At 37.8% G+C, this 23,338-nt stretch overlaps 1 protein-coding gene across 4 annotated transcripts in view; it reads left to right on the top strand.

Annotated features, from left to right (window-relative positions):
* LOC111161327 (BICD cargo adaptor 1) overlaps nucleotides 1-23,338 on the top strand; it is a 219,944-nt gene that overhangs the window by 168,847 nt on the left and 27,759 nt on the right. For 2 of the 4 annotated variants that reach the window (XM_022524924.1, XM_022524925.1), the window contains exons 4-8: nucleotides 418-843; nucleotides 12,620-13,714; nucleotides 17,829-17,980; nucleotides 20,849-21,166; nucleotides 22,140-22,333. In XM_022524924.1, the coding sequence (XP_022380632.1) occupies nucleotides 418-843; nucleotides 12,620-13,714; nucleotides 17,829-17,980; nucleotides 20,849-21,166; nucleotides 22,140-22,333 (2,185 nt within the window). Of the gene's footprint in view, nucleotides 1-417; nucleotides 844-12,619; nucleotides 13,715-17,828; nucleotides 17,981-20,848; nucleotides 21,167-22,139; nucleotides 22,334-23,338 lie in introns of those variants that run through there. The other 2 variants (XM_022524927.1, XM_022524926.1) reach the window with 2 other exon arrangements.

Genomic DNA, 23,338 nt, shown 5'->3' with positions numbered 1-23,338 from the left:
TTTTTTTAAGATTTTATTTATTCATTTGACGGACAGAGATCACAAGTAGGCAGAGAGACAGGCAGAGAGAGAGGAAGGGAAGCAGGCTCCCTGCTGAGCAGAGAGCCCGATGCAGGGCTCGATCCCTGGACCCTGGGATCATGACCTGAGCTGAAGGCAGAGGCTTTAACCCACTGAGCCACCCAGGCGCCCCTATTGTGTGCTTTTTTAGATTTATTTTGTAGACTCACATTTTATACTGTGTGGTTTCCTATTTTTTATTAACATACAGTATTATATTAATTTCAGGTGTACAATATAATGAGTTGATTAACATTTTAATTTTTTTATATAGTTAGGTCTACTAGAGTGGTTGATGGCAGTTTTGTAAGACCCAAATTTTAGTTCTATGAATCTTCTTTATCCTATCTAATTCAGGTTGAATACGAAGGCTTAAAGCATGAGATTAAGCGGTTTGAGGAGGAAACTGTGCTGCTCAACAGCCAGCTAGAAGACGCCATCCGGTTGAAAGAGATTGCGGAGCACCAGCTGGAAGAAGCCCTTGAGACCTTAAAAAATGAGAGGGAGCAAAAGAACATCTTGCGGAAGGAGCTCTCCCAGTACATCACCCTCAACGACAACCATATCAGCCTCTCTGTCGATGGACTCAAGTTCACGGAGGACGCAAGTGAACCAAACAATGATGACAAAATGAATGGGCATATCCATGGGCCCCTTGTGAAACTGAATGGAGACTATCGGACTCCCACTTTAAGGAAAGGAGAATCTCTACACCCTGTTTCTGACTTATTCAGTGAGCTGAACATTTCAGAAATACAGAAGTTGAAGCAACAACTTATGCAGGTAAGATCTCTTTAGGGCTGTGAGAGTAGATTTCTTACAGATTGCGGGTCACCTGTTCTGGGATTTTTTTGATCTCACATTTTAATTCTAGCTTGTTTTTTGAAATAACGCTTCTTCAACTGGCAACTTTGAACGTACAGTATCTTAGAAAGATGTAACAGAATATGTGTTCAAAACTCATTTGCGTCACTTTGAGAAATCTATGTTAGAGAATGGATAAAGAAGATGGGAGATCTATCTATCTATCTATATACATACATACATACACAATGGAATAGTATGTAGCCATCAGAAAAATGAAATCTTGCCATTTGCAATGACGTGGTTGGAACTAGAGGGTATTATGCTAAGCAAAATAAATCAATCAGAGAAAGACAATTATCATATGATCTCACTGATATGAGGAATTTGAGAAACAAGACAGAGGATCATAGGGAAAGGGTGGGGAAAATGAAACAAGACTAAACCAGAGAGGGAGACAAACCATAAGAGACTCTTAATCTCAGGAAACAAACTGAGGGTAGCTGGAGAGGAAGGTGGGTGGGAGGGAGGGGTGGTTGGGGGATGGACATTGGGGAGGGTATGTGCTATGGTAAGTCCTGTGAATTGTGTAAGCCTGATGAATCACAGACCTGTACCCCTGAAACAAATTTAAAAAAAAAAAATCTATCTTAAAGCCACAAAGTGGATTGCAATCAGGTGTGAAGGGAGAAAAGGGTCTCCATCCATTTCTAACAGAAAAATTCAGAACCTATACATACGAGCGAAATGATAGAAAAATGAACATTTCCATCACAAACAACTGTAGATATAGCTTCAAGAATAATGGTAGACTTCACAAGAATACCTTAAGCTTTAAAAGACCTGAAGGACTTTCAGTATGCTAATTAGCCAGGATATCATATGATTCAAAATACAGAACAGGGATAAATCTGAAACCAAGGAGTTGTTATTCCAACATGATCTAGGCCTTAAATTTTTAGCACCTTCAAATTCAAATGCCTTGTGAAGAGTCCTAGCCTTTAAGGTTATCTCGCTATGAAATGGCTTTTCTAGTTTAGGTCTTTCCTCCCTGCCTATCTTAATCCAGTGCTGATGGGAATCTTGCCTGAGGAACAGCATCACCCCTGTCACCATGGCTTGGGGGCTTCTCACTACTACAAATTGTTGGGCTCCAGCAGACCTGCGGAACCAGGAATCTGGTTCAACAGGCTTGTCAGGTGATTAGGTTTGAGGCTGAATTTTCAGTCTCTTATCCTCCCCCCAGGTTCTTTGCATTTGGGTGATAATCAGAGGCTGTCGAGACTCTGGCAGGCATTTATTTCTATAGCAAATGGGGTTTATACTTTCCTGCCTTTATAGAAATGATGACTAAAAAATGAAAATAGCAGAAGTAAGAAACTAGAGAACCAGTGATGTTAATTTAATAGGTTTATTATTAACAGCACATCGAGAATTAACATATTATGCACTTAACCTGCCGTGTGCGTTGGGCTACTAGCAAAGAATTCATTTTCACAGTGTTTAAATCAAGAAATCAAGAGGGCATGGCCATTGGAAGAAAATGAATTTCATATAGACTCTTACCTGACTGCGAAGTTCAGTTCTGTTGGGTAATATTTCTCTATGTCTTTTTGCTCAGTTTACACTAATACAACTAGATTGATAGCAAACATATTTTAAATTTTTGCATGATAATTTGTAAGAATTCATACCCCCAAACTAAATAGAATTAATTTAAAGTTTTTCTTAAACTATCACATTGGTGGCTTTAGTATACAGTTAGTGTACCAAGAATTTTTGTTTCTTCCTTTTATGGTGGCAGTGTAGAAAATAATAGGAAGAGGGGCTTTTATGGACAAAACAGCTGAACAGTTTTCAGCCAGGTTAGCTATTGGCTGAAAACTCAGAGCTGTTTTCTTCGCATCTAATCCTAAATCTAATCTGAAATAATACAAAATTCTAGAAGAGATGAGTCATTTAACAAGAAGAATGGTGAAGACAAGTTCTCAGCAAGAGAGTGGTTCTTGGCTGGAATGTCGTTTGCATTTGGGGTAGGAAGATTCCTCATTGTCTGACACTGGTGAGCTAAAAGGGGTCTAGCATCTCTGGACCCAACCCATTTAGTGCTAGGTACATCTCTTCAGTCAACTTGATGACCCAAAGTGCCCCACACATTTCAGATGCTCCAAGGGCCAACCGCTAGTTGGGAACCCTTTAGAGGGACAGCACATTACTCTACCATCAAATGGGGCTACAGAATACCTTCCTGGTTAGAATGGCTTGATTTATGAGTTAATGTGTGTAGAGTGCTTAGAACAGGGCCAGACACACAGTAAATGCTCAGTGATTGTGAGCTATTATTACTATTTTCAACTCCACAGTGCCTTTAATTTATTAAGCTCTTGATTCATTTAGCTTCTATTAATATTAACTTACTTTTGGACAGTTTTACTCGAGGAATGTCATCTCAGAAGGACTAACATATGTGGTCACTGGTAGGAATACAGAAAGGTAATAGTTAAGTGTCTGAGGGTGAGGTCTTTCTGAAAACTGATGTTCATTTAGCAAAGAGGGAGAGAAAAACATGACTGGGTAAGCCTTCCCTCAATACAGCAGAAAACTGTACCAGTGCTTAATTCATGTTGACAGTTTGTCAAGATATAGAGGGGCACAGGGAGGGCTTCATGTTCCAAAATTTGCTCCACGTTTAATTATAGAAACCAGGCTCAAGGGTACCTGGGTGGCTCAGTGGGTTAAAGCCTCTGCCTTCGGCTCAGGTCATGATCCCAGGGTCCTGGGATCGAGCCCCACGTCGGGCTCTCTGCTCTGCAGGGAGCCTGCTTCCTCCTCTCTCTCTCTCTGCCTGCCTCTCTGCCTACTTGTGATCTCTGTCTGTCAAATAAATAAATAAAATCTTTAAAAAAAAAAAAAAAAAAGAAACCAGGCTCAACGCAGGAAGGGCTTTGCAGCTTCCAGCCTCACAACCTACAACACTAATCTGTAATTTTGTTTTAGACAAAGTAGCCATCTTTTGGTAAGCAACATTTTAAAAAAAAACATATCAACTTTTTCTAAGAATATATTTCATTGAGTACAAATATAGCAGAATATATCTTTTCATGCATAATTTGTTTATATAATCTGACAGATTTTCCTTAGCTATGCATCCCCTGAGTTTAATTTATGTAAATAAGCAAATTATAAAGAACATGCCAGGATATACTGCCTAGAAGTGATTGCATTTGTGTTTGATCTTAATGTTTCACCATGTTAATGTTAGAGCATGACATTTAATAAAGTTAGTAAAGTTAAAATAAAGTTAATAAAGAGTATGACAGTTCTGATATTCAACAGGACTAATACACCTTGCAGCATATACTGTGTATCAGTGCCACTCTCCTGGATGTTCCAAGGAGCAAGCAATAAAACGCACTTTAAGTGTGGCTCTCTGAAATGCTTGGGGCCAGGTGTGTTTTGAAACTAACTGTTCAGAATGTAGAAAGGTAATATGCAGCACGTATGATATATTTATGACATCCCTAATGGGATGGGGTGTAGCAGTGAATGATCAAAAAGTATAAACATTTCTGTAGTGCAACATGTGGTTATTCATGTTAAGAGGAGAAAATGAGGACCAGAAAAGGTCTCTCATCAGTCAGGTGCAATTTTGCTGCTAGAGAAGTCTAGAGCTGTGAGTTAAGAGAAAACTTTTATTTAAAGCCACTTGAGATTTAGAAGTTATGGCTGTCTTAGGCATGGCAATTGCCACACTGTCAGGCAGCTCGCTGGCTTGTGTATCTCAGTTTCTGATATCAGCATACTTTGGATATCGCAGCTTGTGTTTTCATAGTTCCCTTGTTTTTTAGGATTTCTTTTGGCTGGGGTCCAAAGTACCTTCAAATCGAACACCTGTGCTTCGTTAATGTTGACAGTTTGTGGAGATATATGGGGGCATGGGGAGGGATCTAACACCCTGTACCAGGGAATATGCAGCTTTTAAATTGTTCTTCTTAGAATTAAAGAAACCTTTTGAAAACAGCATACCCAGGTCGAAGAGATCATACTGCCATCTGCTGGGAAGTGGTGATAATTAACACGAAAATCTAGGACAACTGCAACTGAAAGAGTACCTCCCAGCGTTGTATTGCTCTCAAGACTCAGTTATTTCGAATAGACTATACAGCTGATCCTTGAACAACACAGATTTGAACTGCATCGGTCCACTGACATGTAGTTCTTTTTGTGTAAATACAGTATAGTACTGTAAAGGTGCCTCTTACGATTCTTAATAACTTTTTTCTCTAGCTTACTTTATTGTAAAAAAGTATATAATACACGTAACATTCAAAATATGTATTAGTAGACTATTTATGTTATCGGTAAGGCTTCCAGTCTGTAGTACTGCATTGTTCAAGGGACAGCTGTAATTGATATTTTCCAGTGACAGCCAAGTTACCTTAATTAGTTTTATTAGAATGAAAATAAGTAGATCCTGTCTGGGGAAGCGAAATTACTTAATCTATTTAAAGGAGTCTCTCTGCTTGTACTAAAATTTCTGCCTTTGATAAATAGCCTCTGTTTAACCTCACATTGCAGAGAGTCAAACTAGGGAGAAAACTGTTCGGATTTTTTTTTTCAGTATCATACCAGCTATATAATTTCACATCTAATGTGACAAAACAGCAATGTTTCTATGAAACCGAATCTGATGTTCTATTGTATCCTCACGGATGTGAAAGAAATAAAGATTCATATTATATTTAGATCCACTCTATTGAAGACCATTTTGATTTTTCCTATAATGATGGTAAGTGGTCAGTTTGCTATTATGTCCACTAAGAGTTCAAAGCAATTTATATATATTTGCTTAATTGGTTGGTATTATAACAACTGTAGGAGGTAGAGAGTATTATTATCCCCATTTTATAGATCGGCAAATTGAGGCATAGATATGTTATTGTCATTTGCTCAAAGTCAAGAACTTAGTAAGTACATTTGCTACAGGGAGCAAGTCAAACAAGTTAAATATTCTCTGTGCTTAACAAAGACAGAATATTTATGGGGTGAAATTAATTAAAAGAAGATTAGGCAGTTTGTGTTTTTTAAAACTTAAAGTGACAAATACAATTTTCTAGGGCAGAGTTGACAACCCATTAAACAATTACAGGTTTTATAAAGATTACCTTTAATGTAAGCTTTATTAGTAAATGCATTTCTCAGAAGAACTTTTTCTACCACATATCAGAAAACATAAGAAGAGCATCTGTTGTCACAACAGCAAGGGAAGAGTCTTTGTGATCTTTTTTAAGAACAACTTTTTGGAGATATAATTATATCCACCCAGTTAAAGGGTGTCAATGATGTTTGTTTGTTTGTTTGTTTTAAAGATTTTATTTATTTATTTGAGAGAGACAGACAGAAATAGTGACAGAGAGCATGAGTGGAGAGGAGAGGGAGAAGCAGTCTTCCTGCTGAGCAAGGAGCCCAATCCAGGGCTCCATGCCAGGACCCTGGGATCATGAACCTAAGGCAGACACTTAACCAACTGAGCCACCCAGGCGCCCCTCAGTGGTTTTTAGTATATTTACAGAGCCATGCAACCATCACCACAGTCAATTTTAGAACATTGTCATCACAACAAAAATGTGTACCCATTAGCCACTCCAGCCCTGAGCAACCACTAATCTACTTTCTGTCTTGATAGATTTGTCTGGTCTGGACATTGGATGTAAATGGAATCATACAACAGATGGCCTTTCATGACTGGCTTTTTCCACTTAGCATAACATGTTTGTGGTTCATTCGTGTTACAACATATATTAGTACTTCATTCTTTTTATTGTCAAATAATATTCCATTGTTTGGATAGACCACATTCTAGATATCCATTTATCAGTGATGAACATTTGAATTGTTTCCACTTTTTGACTCTTCTGAATAATGGCATGAACATTTATATACTAGTTTTTGTGTGCACATACATTCTGATTCTCTTTGGTATATGCCTAAGAGTGGGAATGCTAGGTCATATGGTAACTCGGTGTCACTTTTCACTAGATTGATCTTTTTCACAGTTCTTTCTTTTCAGGGCGCAGACAGGCATTGGCAGACTTGCTTCACTTCAAACAGAGAATAAACTATTTATTTATGAGTTCTATTTGTGCATGTCGATACTATGTATACCATTACAAGAACCACACCCAAGCATTCAAATGTCAAATTGAGAGTCTGTTGACCAGGATAAAGATGATGAAAATTAATAGCCTATGAAACAGCTTTTTTACTTCTTTTCCTATAAGAGTCTTAATATGAATGTGCAAATTCTGATTATCTTTTCTTTTGTTCTTCCACAAAAGAATCAATCAGTATTCAATACATGTAAGTGTGCTTATTTAAAAGATAAACCCTCAATGAAATTAAAAAATTTCTGTGGGAGGGATGCCTGGCAGGCTCAATAAGTAGAGCATGTGACTCTTGACCTGAGGGTCATGGGTTCGAGCCCCACATTGGGAGCAAAGATTACTTTTAAAAAAATTTCAATCAGGGGGCACCTGGGTGGCTCAGTGGGTTAAACCTCTGCCTTCAGCTCAGGTCATGATCTCAGGCTCCTGGGATCAAGCCCCACATCAGGCTCTCTGCTCAGCAGGGAGCCTGCTTCCCCCTCTCTCTCTGCCTGCCTCTCTGCTACTTGTGATCTCTGTCAAATAAATAAAATCTTTAAAAAAAAAAATTTCAATCGGACATAACAACAATAATAATAAACATATACTGTATATTTACACTGGATTACAGAGTTCACAAATTCTGCATTTAAGTTCTCTGGCAAAGCAACCAGTCCTACTGTAAAAAAATTAAAATCCTCAGTTCCAGGTAGAAGATGAAGATTGTAGAAAGAGAAATAAAGCAACCATTCTTAGTCACTATAGACATGATAATTAAGTCAGCAAGTGTCTCTTGGATAAGTTCTTCACAAATGGAGAATAAAATAGTACACTTAAAATGAATAGAAATTTTAATATTTGAAGTCCTTTGCTTTTATTAATTGAAAACGCAAGATATCTTAAATAGTTTATGCACTGCTTCTGAAATCCAAATACAATTTAAGGTACTCCAAACTTCAATAGCTGAGTAAAAATAATAATCATGCTGGGGTTGTATAAAATTACCCACAATTTAGTTATCTTTGGAGGGAAAGCAGACCAATCATAACTGTCTGGAAAAATGTGTGTGTGTAAATTTGGATATCACTCTCTGTTCAAGGGATTCCACCAGAAATGCACTGAGTGTGTGGAAGAGCCATACACGAAAGAGACAATATTCTATCTGATGTTTTCTGGAAAGGCTATCCTAAGGATTGATTTGTCTTTTAGTCTTAAAAAATGTTATTTTAAAATCAGAATTGGCAGAGCACAGATTGGAACTCTCCTAATGGCATTACCTCTTTCATTATAACATTTTTCCCTCTAAAAATGAGGTTGAGACACTTCCATACATTTTGTTCTAGTCCAATTTTTATTTTATTAAAAGATTTTTTTTTTTTTTTAAGTAGGCTCCAAGACCAGTGTGGAGCCTGATGCGGGGCTTAAACTCATGAACCCTAGATCAAGGGTCAGATACTTAACTAACTGACCCACCCAGGCACCATGTATTAAAAGGCTTTTTCAGAATACCTTTGTCGAGGCGCCTGGGTGGCTCAGTCTGTTAAGTGTCTGCCTTCTGCTCAGGGTATGGTCTCAGGGTCCTAGGACTGAATCCTGCATGGGGGTGCGGGGGGCAGGGGGGGACCCTGCTCAGCAGGGAGTCTGATTCTCCCGCTGCCCCTCCCTCCTGCTCATGAGTGCTCGCTCTCTCTCTCTCTCTCTCTCTCTTTCAAATAAATAAATAAAATTGTAAAAAAAAAAAAAACAGCTTTGTCTTTTGTAATCATGTATACTGATCAAATGATGTTTAGGCTTTTCAGAGCAAATTCACTTAATTTTCAAGAGAAAAAGAAAACTCCTGAAATAAACTATTTTCACTGAGATTATATGCAATATCAATAACAATATTTAGGAGATTTATTTTTTATTTTATTTTCTTTTTTTTTCTTTTTCTTTTTAAAGATTTTTATTTATTTATTTGACAGACAGAGATCACAATAGGCAGAGAGGCAGGCAGAGAGAGAGGAGGAAGCAGCCTCCCTGCTGAGCAGAGAGCCTGATGCGGGGCTCAATCCCAGGACCCTGGGATCATGACCTGAGCCAAAGACAGAGGCTTTAACCCACTGAGCCACCCAGGCGCCCCTATTTTTTATTTTCTATCAAAATTGCAAATAACTTGGCTCTTCATCAAGTACCACATTACCTAATTACCTGGGTTTTTCACTTAAAGGTATTGCCCAATAGTCTGGATAAATCAGATCTTCAGCTATGGGAATATAATTTGTTATACCTAGTGAAACCCAGCTAAGGGGATTTGTATTAGAATATATCTTGACTCTGAAATGAAAGAGTTGCTTTTGTAACTACAGATACAAATCTATGAAACAGACGTGTTTGGCATAAAGAAACATTTTGGTCCTGGGAATGACCAGCTACCCAAATGTTAACAATAGTTAACATTATAATAGCTTGAACATTATATTCACTGTCTTACTCAATCATCCTTTTTTAATTGCATAAACGGTAGCTTGCCCAGAGCCACGTAGCTAGGTAAATGTTGGTGCCAAAATTAGAGCTGAGTTCTCGGATGCTACAGCCCCAGTAGACTTTCTTTTTTAACCTGTTATACTATTTTTTGGGAATATTTTGGTTTCTGTAGCCATAATATGTAACCTGTGGATTGTGTTCCAGATATGGGCAAATACTGTGTCATAAAATCAAAGCTACAACTCAGAAGCCTCTAATAATAATTTAAAATAATAAAACTGTATTTTTTGTTCTAATTTCATGACCTACCACATAGGCAGATCTTGCTTTGCATGAAACTGCTAGGCCATAAATGATTGTGCAAGCTGAAACCATGCAAAACAAACTCATAATTAATAGAGAAATGGAGAAAATTCAATTGTTTCGTGATCTTTTCTTTTTTTTTAAAGTAAGCTCAGTGCCCAATGCTTGAACTCATGAAGCCAAGATGAGGAGTCTCATGCTTTTACCAATTGAGCTAGTCAGGTTTCCTCTGTTTTATGATCTTTAAAATGTTAATTAAAAACTCTCTTACAGTTTGTTATAAATCTATAAAGAAATGAAAAAATAATATAACGACTTAGTATGCTGTAATCCAAAAAGTAGAAACATAAAGTTTTTCTGGTTAAAAAACTTACCTTTAAAATAAAAACTTACCCCCCCAAAAAACTAGGGAAATTAACTTTACATTTTATAGAATACTAAAGATATCCAAGCTTTTGAAACAAAAATTTAAATTGTGCCTATACCCTCAAAAAACTTACCAAGTACAGTTCAATCTTACCTTCTTCTCATCATATGTTTTATGATAGGAGAAATCTTTTCTATGCTTTGGTAAATTGTCATACTTCTGTTTGGTATGTTTGGTAACTTTCAACCTCCTATCCATTGCACTTTCAATGTCTGAAAATATCTCTGAGAGTACATTTAGTGTGCCCTTGTCACTTCCTCTAGGACATTTTTATCCTTTTTGTAACAACTACTTTTTTTATTCTTGTTGATGCATTCTCCATCACCAACTGTTTTGGCTACATATCTAAATCTTTCAAATGACATCAGTCTCAACACTGTCACATTCAACTATTTCTTCTGTAACTCCATTTATATCTGATTCAGGTTTTATTTCCAGTGTTGTCATCACTTTGTTTCTCTGCTGCTTGTTCTTTCTTTCCTTCCTTTCCTTTTTCCTCTCCTTCCTTTCCTCCCTCCCTTTTTCTTTTTTCTTTTCTATTCTATTCTTTTCTTTCCCTCTCTCTCTGTCTCTTTCTTTTTCTTTTCTTTCTCTCTCTCTCTCTCCTTCCTTCCTTCCTTCTCTTTCTCATTTCCCTTTTTGGACTATCTATTTTGGTAAAACCTCATGTGGGTTTACCATTGGGAGACAAGAAGACAAGAGAACACAGCTACACTTTGCTCTCTGTGAATGAACTGAATAACAGATACACAGTGACCAATCACTGAAACACTTTGAAAGAAGTGATATGATTGGTAATTTCATAATTTTGTAAACTTTGTAAATTGAAGCAGCAAAGTTTATACTTACACAGTGCTCACAGTTAATGTACTGTGTATTGGGGGACTGGTGTTTTAACTAACCATGGTCACTGAAATTCGTGCATACTAGAACCTTAAGTGAGGACTGTCTATATATGATAATAATATGAAGGATATTATACCACAAAGGATCATAAAAATACTACTCTACTGGGGCACCTGGGTTGCACAGTCAGTTAAGTGTCAGAATCTTGATTTTGTGATCTCAGGGTCATGATGTTGACCCTGTATAGGGCTCTGCACTCAGCGCAGAGTCTGCTTAAGACTCTCTTTCCCCCACTCCGTCCCCCTAATGCCCCCCACCACGCTCTCTCTCTCTCTCTCTAAAATAGATAAATATGTCTTTTAAAAAAATTTTTTTAAATGAAGTTGGGCGATATCTCAAGCTATTAAAAAAACTACTACTACACTGAATTACAAATTTATAGATAGGTATAGATCTCCTAAAGTAATATGCTAGTGTTATGTTGATTATAGCTTAAGAATTGTTATTTATCATGCTAGTAGAATAATTTTACTTACCTCCTAGCAATTTAGAAGTTTGGGGGGATGTAATGTATGATCCAGGAAAATTAAAAAGTTCAAATTGATAAATTCCTTCAGATAGAAAAACATTCAACATCAATCCGTTTTCTTTAAAGCAGGTCTCAATAATATTTGCTTATTGAAAAGCACATTTATGTTTTAAGCATGTAAAAATTTTAATTCATAATGATTACCCATATAGAGGGACAGAAAATGGTTTTTTAAATTCTCCTGTTATAATTTCTTATATACTTATATTTAATGAGACAGTATTTTATATTGATACCAGAATATTTTTCAATATACAATAATACTATCATATAATAACAAAACTGTCATGTTATTCAAATAAATTGTCAATTTTTAAGATTCCTATTTGGACTGAAGGAATTGAAATGATTTGTAAATTGTTCTTTTAATCCTAAAACTCTGTGTTCTCTGACTTTTATATTAAAAGCTATCAAATGTAGTACATGTCTATTTGGGGGATTAAGTTTCCATTTTTTTTAAGGGGTTGGTTAAGGTTCCTAGTATTATTTAGTAAGTTGAAGCCTCAGGTGTTAAATCTGATTTGGGGTTGAGCTCTCAAAAGGAAAGGATGATGCATAGGCACCTTGAGACAGTCACTTTTCCCACATGAACTAAGGAACAGATATACCCTAGGGCTCTCAAAATAAAGACAGTGCCAACTACTTTCTCTTGACATCATGTTATGTTTTCTATAAGGTGTTAAAAGATAAAAATAAGATTGTTTGAATAACATTCAAGTTTCATGAGTGTATGTGTATAATGCATGAGAATTTGGATAAGTAAATATGCATAGTATAATTCTTTTAAAATGATGTACTTTTAGACTGATTGACTTACCAGAACTGCTGAAATAAGAAAACCACTCCAATTTACTTTGAAGTATTCGGGATATTGGCTGTGCTGCAGTTACGTGAGACGTATACATGCCTGACAGTGAATGGATCAAGTGCATCATTGGCTCTGCACCGAAGTCATTCACAAACTTTGTTTTGCCATTGCAGGTAGAGCGGGAAAAGGCCATTCTTCTGGCCAATCTCCAGGAGTCACAGACACAGCTGGAACACACCAAGGGGGCACTGACAGAGCAGCATGAACGGGTGCACCGGCTCACAGAACATGTTAATGCCATGAGAGGCCTGCAGAGCAGCAAAGAACTCAAGGCTGAGCTGGACGGGGAGAAGGGCCGGGACTCGGGGGAGGAGGCACATGACTACGAAGTGGACATCAATGGCTTAGAGATCCTTGAATGCAAGTATAGGGTGGCAGTAACTGAGGTGATTGATTTGAAAGCTGAAATCAAGGCCTTAAAGGAGAAATATAATAAATCTGTAGAAAACTATACTGAAGAGAAAGCCAAGTATGAGAGTAAGATCCAAATGTATGATGAGCAGGTTACAGGTCTTGAGAAGACCACCAAGGAGAGTGGAGAGAAGATGGCCCACATGGAGAAGGAACTGCAAAAGATGACCAGCATAGCCAATGAAAATCACAATACCCTTAACACAGCCCAGGATGAGTTGGTGACGTTTAGTGAGGAGCTGGCCCAGCTTTACCACCATGTATGTCTGTGTAATAATGAAACCCCCAACAGGGTCATGCTGGACTACTATAGGCAAAGCAGAGTCACTCGTAGTGGCAGCCTGAAAGGGCCTGATGATCCCAGGGGAATTTTATCTCCACGATTAGCCAGGAGAGGTGTGTCATCCCCAGTAGAAACAAGGACCTCATCTGAACCAGTTTCAAAAGAAAACACAGAGGCCAGCAAAGAACCAAGTCCAACCAAGACCCCCACAATCTCTCCTGTTATTACTGCCCCACCATCATCTCCAGTATTAGACACAAGTGACATCCGCAAAGAGCCAATGAATATCTACAACCTTAATGCCATAATCCGGGACCAAATCAAGCATCTGCAGAAGGCCGTAGACCGGTCCTTGCAACTGTCTCGTCAAAGAGCAGCGGCACGGGAGCTGGCCCCCATGATCGATAAAGACAAGGAAGCCTTAATGGAAGAGATCCTCAAGCTCAAGTCCCTCCTGAGCACCAAACGGGAGCAGATCGCCACACTGAGAGCAGTGCTGAAGGCCAACAAACAGGTGATCTCATCCTACTGACAACGTATGCTAGCTACCGCTTTCTTAACTGGTTAATTCTTTAAGGTTTCTGAGTGTCCATTAGCATCAGGATGAGAGTTCAGATTCCTGGTCAGCAGCGGAATAAATCAAACTATGTCCCAGTGCCAGATCAGAATGTGAGAATTATTTTTCAGTGAGTGAGTGGAAGATCTGGGAGAGTAAGGATGCCCCCCCTAGAGAGAGGTAGAGGTGACGCAGTTAAAGCAGGACCCAAGGAGAATCCAGTTGCAGATGTAGAATGGCAATTCAGGCAGTACTTAGCTGGAGTCCAGCAGTCACTGAGCGGAGAAACAGGAGCTGGAGGGATGGCAGAATAGGCTGGCATGGCAGCTCTCACCAGGGAGATGCTGGCAAGGGGCCAGAGCAAACAGGTCTAGAGAGAGACAGAGATAGAGATAAAATGTCCACTAGCCTCGTCAGTGGCCACATACCTAAAATTTGGGTTCCAGTGGGATGTTAATTCATCTAGGTCAGACCTGAAGCAGTAGAAAAATTTTCCTAATGGTAGATCTTGTCCTTCTGGAATAAGTTGGAATGCTACGACAGGACCTTACGTAACCGATCCCTAAATCTCCTTCACGACTGAATTTTGTTTTCCACCCTTCAACTTTACCTGGGTGGGAGTGCTATGAAATAACGGTGGGAAAATACTTTTAATTTCTGTTTTGTTTCTCAGGTAAACCTTGAAAGATACATTTGAGAAGGGTGCTAATAAAGGGTGTTGATAAAGAGAAACAGCAAAGCATCAAATACTTTCTTGCACACGTAAACAGTGCTGGTGTTGGGGGATGATTTCAGATGTAATGCTCCTTCTTTTGCCCTTATTTGGGGGGAAGCACACCATTATTATGTCATCCACAATGCAGCTTTCTAGCATCTTTATCTTCAGTTACCATAAACTCACTGATGTAAATGGGAGGCCTATCCCCCAAGCACTAATATTGTCTGCACTATAAATATGTTTTATATAAATCTAAGAGCAAATTAGGACCTTTTTTTGTGCCATCACTTCAGGGAAATAGAAAAGATTAGGATGAATAAAGGATTTGTGAGAGAACTGACTCCAGTTTGAGGTCAGAGTGAAAGAATTTGTTGCTATAAACTGCTACAGTCTAAAGACCCAGTGACTTAGAGTGGTCATCAATAACCAATACCATATTACTAATACCATAATAGATAAGGCTTTATCAAAGACATAATATCCTGGGCATTCTTGGTCAAGCCATTCAAATAACATCTTCGACTTCTTGCAGGTTGAATGTTAACAACCTGGAAACCTAGATCTATAAATGTCAAGAGGCTTTACTGATGCAGAAGTATAGATAAGCATGGCTGATAAGCCACAGGAGACTAATTTGTGAACAAGCATTCATTGGTTACATATTTCAAGACAGGTAATAAATAGGGATACAAAAATAAGTGTCAAGTAATTTAGTAGGAATTCAACACATGCCTGTAACTATTTACAGGGTAGGACATATTGAGCAGTATAAACAGAACCGTTGGAATTCAGTGTGATACAGGAATACAAAACATTCCTGGCTAAATTTTTATTCTCTCAGTGGTTTGCGGTACCATTTGCATTACATTAGCATCGCAACTCTTATGGTCTCAGTAAATAAAATGAAAATACATTTCTAGCCATGCATTTAGTTTACATTTTAATGATGTTGGACCTACAGCTATCATGCTTATGTGCCACGAATAACTTCACATGTCTGCAGATGACATCCATCATATTTAGACATTGTGGAATGTTCACTATTAAGACTAAGGTAAGGATTCAGTCATAAAGGGAAAAAGGGGACTCTTCCTGTTTTTAAAAGAGGCATTCTGCATTCTCTGTGAGTCTTTTAATATACTTCAGAGTTTTTTGCATGCACATTGTCTTCTGCTGAAATATGCAGTTTATGTTTATGAAATACAATCTGTGGACTAAACTGTATGGGAGGCTGAACATTCAGTGAGGACTAATACACAGTCCTTACCTTCCAGACGAGGGCTCGCAAACTAGGGAGGCTGTGGGGAAAGATACAGATCATGACAGTGTGATGTTGTACATGGTGCATTAGAAGCTCTACAAGCGTTGCTGAGGAAGGGATTAACGTTTTCTAACAGGGTTAGCAGAAAACGTCATGGAGGCAGTTATACCTGGGTTTGTTCTTCAAGGATAAAGAGCTGTTTTCCAGGAGAGGAAGAAACCATTCCAGACAGCAAGAAGCGTAGGTAGAGAGCCACAGAATAGAAGGATATACTCATGGAATGGTGGTGAAGATCTCTATGGCTGAAACAAGGTATTTTATTTAGAAAGTCAACTCTGGGAGCATGGAGAATGTAGCGAATGCAGACATCACCAAATCTACTCAAAGGTTGTAGAAACTTGAATTTCTGACTTCTGAGAAAGCTTTGTACAGTCTGTGGACACATAAACAAACTAACAAACACCCTGCAGACAAAGTGGAGACTTTGGGGCATTTCTTACGAAGAATAAATGAGTTTGTACTTCTAATTCAGATCTTGCTCTTTTGTCATTCCCTCCTCTCCAACCCTTAGATGACTGACCATGAGGCTCCTACAGATTTGTCTGTCAACATTTTCACGACTTTCAAAGTTAATGGCCTGTCTGAAGTAAATATGTGTATAGATTATTTAAAAACTAAACAACTGCCATTTTTCCCCCAGGTCAATTTCTGCATTCTGGATAATTTTCTGAATCCATAATATTTCTGAAGAGTCCACTGAGCTGTAGCACTACAGAACATACCAAAATATTTTATGAGTAAATTCTCATTTTAATCTGAGTCTGAGATTCAATTAAAACTCATGAGAAACTACTCTGGAATCAAAACATTAACAAACTACCCTATCCCAACATTGTTTTAATTTTAAAAAGAATCCACTTGTCTCTATAGAAGTTGGCATTTTGCATAAGAAAGTTGAGGCTGTCCATTTCAAGCACAAAAAGAAATGTTAAAAACCAGGATAGTCTTCTTAAGAAATCCCATTAGTAATAGATTTTTTTAAAATTAGTAATGGACTTTTTCGTTAGTATTGACTATTTCTACACACTCTGAAAAGCTGTGGTTAACAGTTTGTAAAAATAGTATGCTTCCAGTTAAGTGTGTGTGTGTGTGTGTGTGTGTGTGTATACATATATATACATATATATACACATACATATACATATATATACATGTATATGTATATATATACATATATATACATATATACATATATACATATACATACATACATATATGTATATATACATATACATATATACATACATATATATGCAATGTACTGTGCATCAAACAGGTAATCCCTAAACATACATTGATTTCATGCATTGATTCAGTCCACATTTTTCTTCCTACTATGTGTCAGCTAGTTCTCAACTTGAAATACTGTTAATTCCAAGATTCAGAAATGCCCAAATTTCAAGTTCAAACAAGTATTTTAATTCATTCAACATTTTGAAATTTCTGCTTTTATGGAGATTGTGAAGAATTAAATTAGACTATAGTTTTTTGTTTTGAAGTTGTAGGCAAAGATAGGAAGTACTTGGTTCTTTGTTAATTCTTTTCCTTAAACATGTAATGTGGATTTATAGTTTGTCATATACCCATGCTATAAATTGCAATGGCCTGTGTCTTTTAGGCCCACAGAGCACAAATGACACGAGAATATTTGCATTCTGTTATATTTCAATTGGACTATGCTTCTTCACTACCTTCTCCTTAATAAAATCCTTCTTGTATAAAGTTTCAGTTCAATTCCCTTTCTGTCTGAAAAATCACACTCTCAAGCATCTGCATCAACTATCTACTGAATTACTATCATTTCCTTAGCTCCTGATACTGACTCTGGTTCACAGCTGGCTTTCAGGTCACTTTAACCATGTTAAAGTATAGATAGATAGATAGATAGATAGATAGATAGATAGATAGATAAAATAACCAAGTCAATTTCACTTTCTCTTTATGAAAGAAAGTAATAGACCCAGCAAGGACAAGTCTGTATGATCGGTTTTCCTGATATGAAAACCATAAGCATTGTGAATTTTCTGCTTCAGACAGCTGAGGTGGCACTAGCTAATCTCAAGAACAAATACGAAAATGAGAAAGCAATGGTGACCGAAACGATGACGAAGCTTAGGAATGAACTGAAGGCTTTGAAAGAAGATGCAGCGACTTTCTCATCCCTGAGAGCAATGTTTGCAACAAGGTAATAGTTTCTTCTTCCAAGATTAGGTGCAATAGGTGGTGAAAAGACTTTAAAATTCATATGTATCTCTTGAGTGTTGTTTGGTGTGCCATCCAAGAAGGTAAGGTGTGAATAAATCACTTGACATTCCCCGAGGAGAAATCTGAGATAAAATGTTTTGTCTGTTTTCCAGAGCCCTCTACTGGGCACAGTGGATCAAGCAATTCTTTTACACAGAAGTATTTTTAAATTAATGCAATAGATATTTTTCCTAGAGCTTATGTGCCAAAAAGATTTAGACCCCTCCCCCAAAAGCCTCCGATAAGGGGGGGGAAACGTACTTCCTAAAATAGCTAAGTGCTGTATTTTCACCACTGAAATTTATTTCTGTGACTAAAGGACATAAAAGTGCTTATCATTAGTATTGTGTGAGAAAGACAGTGTATCACAACGAATATCAGTATTCATTATATCAGCTAATTACTTAAACTTTAGTACACCGAATTAAATTAGAATTTCTAAAATGTAATTAATTGTATTTATCACCATATTTTCACATTGCCCAGCTAATTAATTAGGCAGATATTAGTGACTCCCTCCCCCCACCAGTTTCATTATCACAATTCATTGGTTCTGTACTTTGGTTTTTTTTCTTTTTTTTTATTATTTATTTATTTGACAGAGAGAGAGAGATCACAAGTAGACAGAGAGGCAGGCAGAGAGAGAGAGAGAGGGAAGCAGGCCTCCCGCTGAGCAGAGAGCCCGATGTGGGACTCAATCCCAGGACCCTGAGATTATGACCTGAGCCGAAGGCAGCGGCTTAACCCACTGAGCCACCCAGGCGCCCCTGTACTTTGTTTTTAAACTTGAAGTGATTAAGCATGATTCAAAGGTTTCAAATATTGATTCAAATGTTTCGAAATCCTGAAATTTTCTTTTTCTTTTTCCTTTTCTTAATAAGAATTTGTTTATTTGTTTTGAGAGAGAGAGACAGAGAGAGAAAGCAAGAGAGCCTGTGTGAAGGGAAAGAGCAGAGGGAAAGGGGGAATCTTAAGTAGGCTCCATGCTCAGGGTAGAGCCTAGACTTGGGGCTCAATCATGACCCTGAGATCATGACCTGAGCCAAAATCAACAGTCCGTATTTAACCAGACTGAGCCACCCAGGTGCCCCATCAAAATTATGAGCTTTTCAAAGATTTTGCCATCCATTTTTTTTTGCTGTCACAGTTCAGTACCAAAACAATATCAGTCACATATCTTATAAGATACAAACATGGTACAAAATTCACAAAGCATAACTGTGGCTTTATTTGCAGATTCAGTAATTAACTTATATGTAGCTGATATAAGTGTAAAAAAAGTCCTGGTTTTTATAGGAGCCCTGGAGTTTGTCCAGTTTCCTTGTATATAAGGAGAGAAAAGTTTCAAGCTCATACTTTGTGACTGATTCTCTTAGTGATGGCTGTGAGAAGGTTGAGTGCCTATGGATCACAGGGATGCAGGGGACCTGAAGAAACTGACTTCTGGGTCTGAGCCTGGGAGAGTTCAAGGAGTAGGATATATATACACCTCTGGCCACTGTAGAGGGCAGGGTGGAGAAGGGGGATGATACTCAGTGCCCCCCTCTTTGATGAATGAAATCAGTCAGCATTACGTGTAGTATATATACGTTCTTTTAAAAAGAAATCAAAACTTTCTAAGGGGACATTTATGTCTCAATCTGGCTTATATAAGCATTATTTCTCCCAAATAGTGCATTTTCACACTGTGTTTTTATGTATCATAATTGCCTTTCTCTGTAATATTTTTAAAAATATTGTTTATCTGAGCAATTAAAATAAACCCAAGGTCCTGAAATCCACCTTCTATTTTACTAAGACTTAATCTTTGTTATGGTATCCCTACTGCTTCTTGAGATTTAACTTAAAAAAAAAAAAAAAAAAGAAAATAGCACCGGCCTGGATCTCAACTTCTTTCACTAGAATCTGTTTTTTCTTTAAAATGCTGCAAGGCTTGTGTTAATTTCAAAGTTTGTATAGCACATTTTAGATACCTCCATCAAGTCATTAAGTCTCAACTGATGCATGAAGAATATTTGTTATTTTTCTTAGTGGGTAAGTAAACTCAGAAAAAAAAAATCTCTGAATAATTATGTGATTAATTTTTCCTTCCAAATGTTTATGTGCTTACGTTTTACTTTTGATGGGGAAAAAGATCGCTGAGCTTTTCTTTCTGCTGTAGCATGAGTATCAAATCTGAATAAAGAGATTCCTGACAGCCTGCTATCTCTGTATCAAACTCCATGCAAATCTTGGTTTTCTTTGACATCTATTGCTTTATCACCTGGTTGAGAAAGCTTTGAAAATATTCAAGTTTCTAATTCAGGCAGATCTGCCATATTGAAAGCAATGCAGCTGCAATCTGTACTCAAAATAAAACCCATAAATATAGATAAAGAAGGAAATGAGCATTTTCTTTATAAACATTATTATTCTTTTGCATGCTACAAGCCTGCTCTATAACTAACTTGTCACATTCCTCCAAAGATTACAGTGTTACGCTATAGAAGAAGCTATTGTAACACATCTAAGGAGCAGTGAACATTACCCAAGACTTTACTGCTCATTCTTCTGACGCTCCGTGGCAGCCTCCACAGTAACTCTGTCCTTGGGGTTTAAGATGTCGCCTACTAAGTGTGTCCATAGGTACTCCATTGTAGAGATGAACCATCAGTTACTGTATCCAGTTTCCACTGCCGTAGCTTACCTCCATTCTGCTCAGGGAAGACCAGTATTCCAAATCTAAATTCCAGGAAAATTTGTTACTGTTTTGCGTAAGTTCACCACTTCATTTCACTGAGATTTTCACTGAGATTTGTTTGGGTTCTAGATGTGATGAATATGTCACACAGTTGGATGAGATGCAGAGACAGTTAGCAGCCGCAGAGGACGAGAAGAAGACTCTAAACACTTTGTTACGAATGGCTATCCAGCAAAAACTCGCCCTGACCCAGCGGCTGGAGGACTTAGAGTTTGACCACGAGCAGTCCCGACGCAGCAAAGGCAAACTTGGAAAGAGCAAGATCGGCAGCCCTAAAGTAAGTGGGGAGGCATCAGTCACCGTGCCCACCATAGACACTTACCTCCTGCATAGTCAGGGCCCACAGACACCCAACATTCGGGTCAGCAGTGGCACTCAGAGGAAAAGGTATGCATGCAGCGATCTTCATAGTATGGTGCAGAGGCCAGATTTTTAGTTAACTGCAAAAATTAATGTGCTCTTATTGTGGAGGATGGAGGAAGGGAAGGAGGAGAAAAACTGGGAGTGGGTGTATAAACGGGCCTTGCTAATGTTGGTTTTTCCAAATCAAAACCTTTTGATAATTGTGTTGATTTATTCCTTTCTGTCCTTCCACACCCCACCTCTTGAATAACCATAATAGAATTTTCGAGTATCTGTCAACATTTTTGCTGTTCCTTGTATGCGTAATTATGCCTCTCCCTTACCTCCAACCTAAAAATTGCTAGCTAAAAGGTGGATATTAAGAATGGAGCTACGTTTTACATGACATTTAAAAGTTACTGTACCTCTGGTAATGGTGCTATTTACCAGCTTCTCTTTAATGGGGCAAGAATATGAATCTGTTCTCTTAGGGAAATTTTTGTCTGTATTACCAAACTGACAACTGACTAAAAGGAGATGTCTCTCCTGAGGTAAAATGGAATGGAATATGTATAGTCTTTTTCTTAAAACCAGGTTTTTGTGCCTTTTCATTTGGTATGTGAATGTTGCTCAAGAACTCATTTGCAAGGTTTTTAGTGGCTTGATTTTGTGACCTTTTTACAGAGTCCTGGATGTTGAATTACTTAGCCTGTATTTTCAGTTAATGGTAAAATTTTTATTTTCGAAACTTTCAGTAAAGAATCAAATAATATCAATATTTTCTATTTGTGGTTCAAACTGACTAACTATAATAAATTTCTTTTCCAGTATCCAACACAGTTTCCAAACAGGATTGTATCCTGTTATGGAAACTAAGCACTTAGCAAAAAATCTTGATTTACATGTTAAAAAAAATTAAATGCCAGTATAAATAATGTTGTCACTGGTGAGGCTTTGAAAGGTAATTAAAGTAAAACTTTTTTGTTTCCTATATGTATTTTCTTGGATCTCCTGCAAGACAATTTTCACCTTCCCTTTGTGATCAGAGCCGTCCCAGGACTTCAGGGGCTACCTACCTACAGAATTTATTAAGAGTTCCCCCTGATCCCACCTCCACAGAATCATTTCTTCTGAAGGGCCCCCCTTCCATGAATGAATTCATCCAAGGGCACCGGCTCAGCAAGGAAAAAAGGTTAACCGTGGCTCCACCAGGTAAACATTTTTTCCTTGGGTGCATGTGATGCAGATGGTTAGCTGAATAGGCAACTCTCCCCTTCCTCCCAACCACTCATGCCCACCCATCGGAGTCCAACTTTAATGACGGGTGAATTCCTATAGCTAAAGTAAAAACACCTTTACAGTTAGCATCCTGTTTCCTCCTCTACTCAGCTAGACAAGCATTCCTTTTAACAGCCAATGATGGAAAATGAGAGTTGGAAGGAATGGGACATGACAAGGGAACCTAGCATCAGGTGTAATGCAGAGCATAGCCCTGTGTCCTATTTGCAATTTGGTAGCTCATAGGGATTCCATCCTGATCAAATTTTGCCATTTTGTTCTGATAATTTTTAAGGTAATTTTCAGTAAAGGGAACCATCTTTATAAAAGCCTTTAGGGCTCTTCTCCTTTTGTAGTCACTCAGAATGTCTCCCCTATCACCATAGAGAAAATAGAAGTAAAATCCTCTTAAGATTTTGCTCCTCAGGAACATTTACACCTTAGTGTAACATTCTTATAGTTTCCAAGCCCTTATTGATTTGTGCTTACCAATATGCTCACATTTTATGTTTAGCTTCACTGTTTTGCATTTTTCTTTTTCTTCCTCAAAAATCTTTCCTATGAAGAGCTTCAGTTGAAAATGTGACTCACCCCTGAGTACTGATACCCAGACCGCTGCACTGTTTTGTCTTCTTGACCCTACTGTAGCCTTTGAGTTTGCCACCAAATTTTGTTTTTTAATTCACTTTGATTTTATCACCTACCTCATTTACTTCAATTTTTACCTTAATTCCTTTTTGGAAACCTCAGCCTTTGGATCTCTAATACTTTCCATATCTGATTTGTAAATCAGTCTACTGATTGGACTTAAAAGGTGTGGTGTGGAAATTTACAGCACCTACTCTACATTCTAAGAATGTTTGAGTGAATAAATAGTGATAATGAGTTGGGAGAGCATAACAGCCAAAATGTACACAAAAAAGAAAGATAGAAAAAGAA

This window comes from Enhydra lutris, unplaced genomic scaffold, assembly GCF_002288905.1.
Source record: "Enhydra lutris kenyoni isolate GAN:26980312 unplaced genomic scaffold, ASM228890v2 scaffoldscaffold84, whole genome shotgun sequence".
NCBI classification, from domain to species: domain Eukaryota; kingdom Metazoa; phylum Chordata; class Mammalia; order Carnivora; family Mustelidae; genus Enhydra; species Enhydra lutris.
Note: the sequence above shows the minus strand (reverse complement) of the source record. Positions and strands in the feature narration are given on the sequence as shown.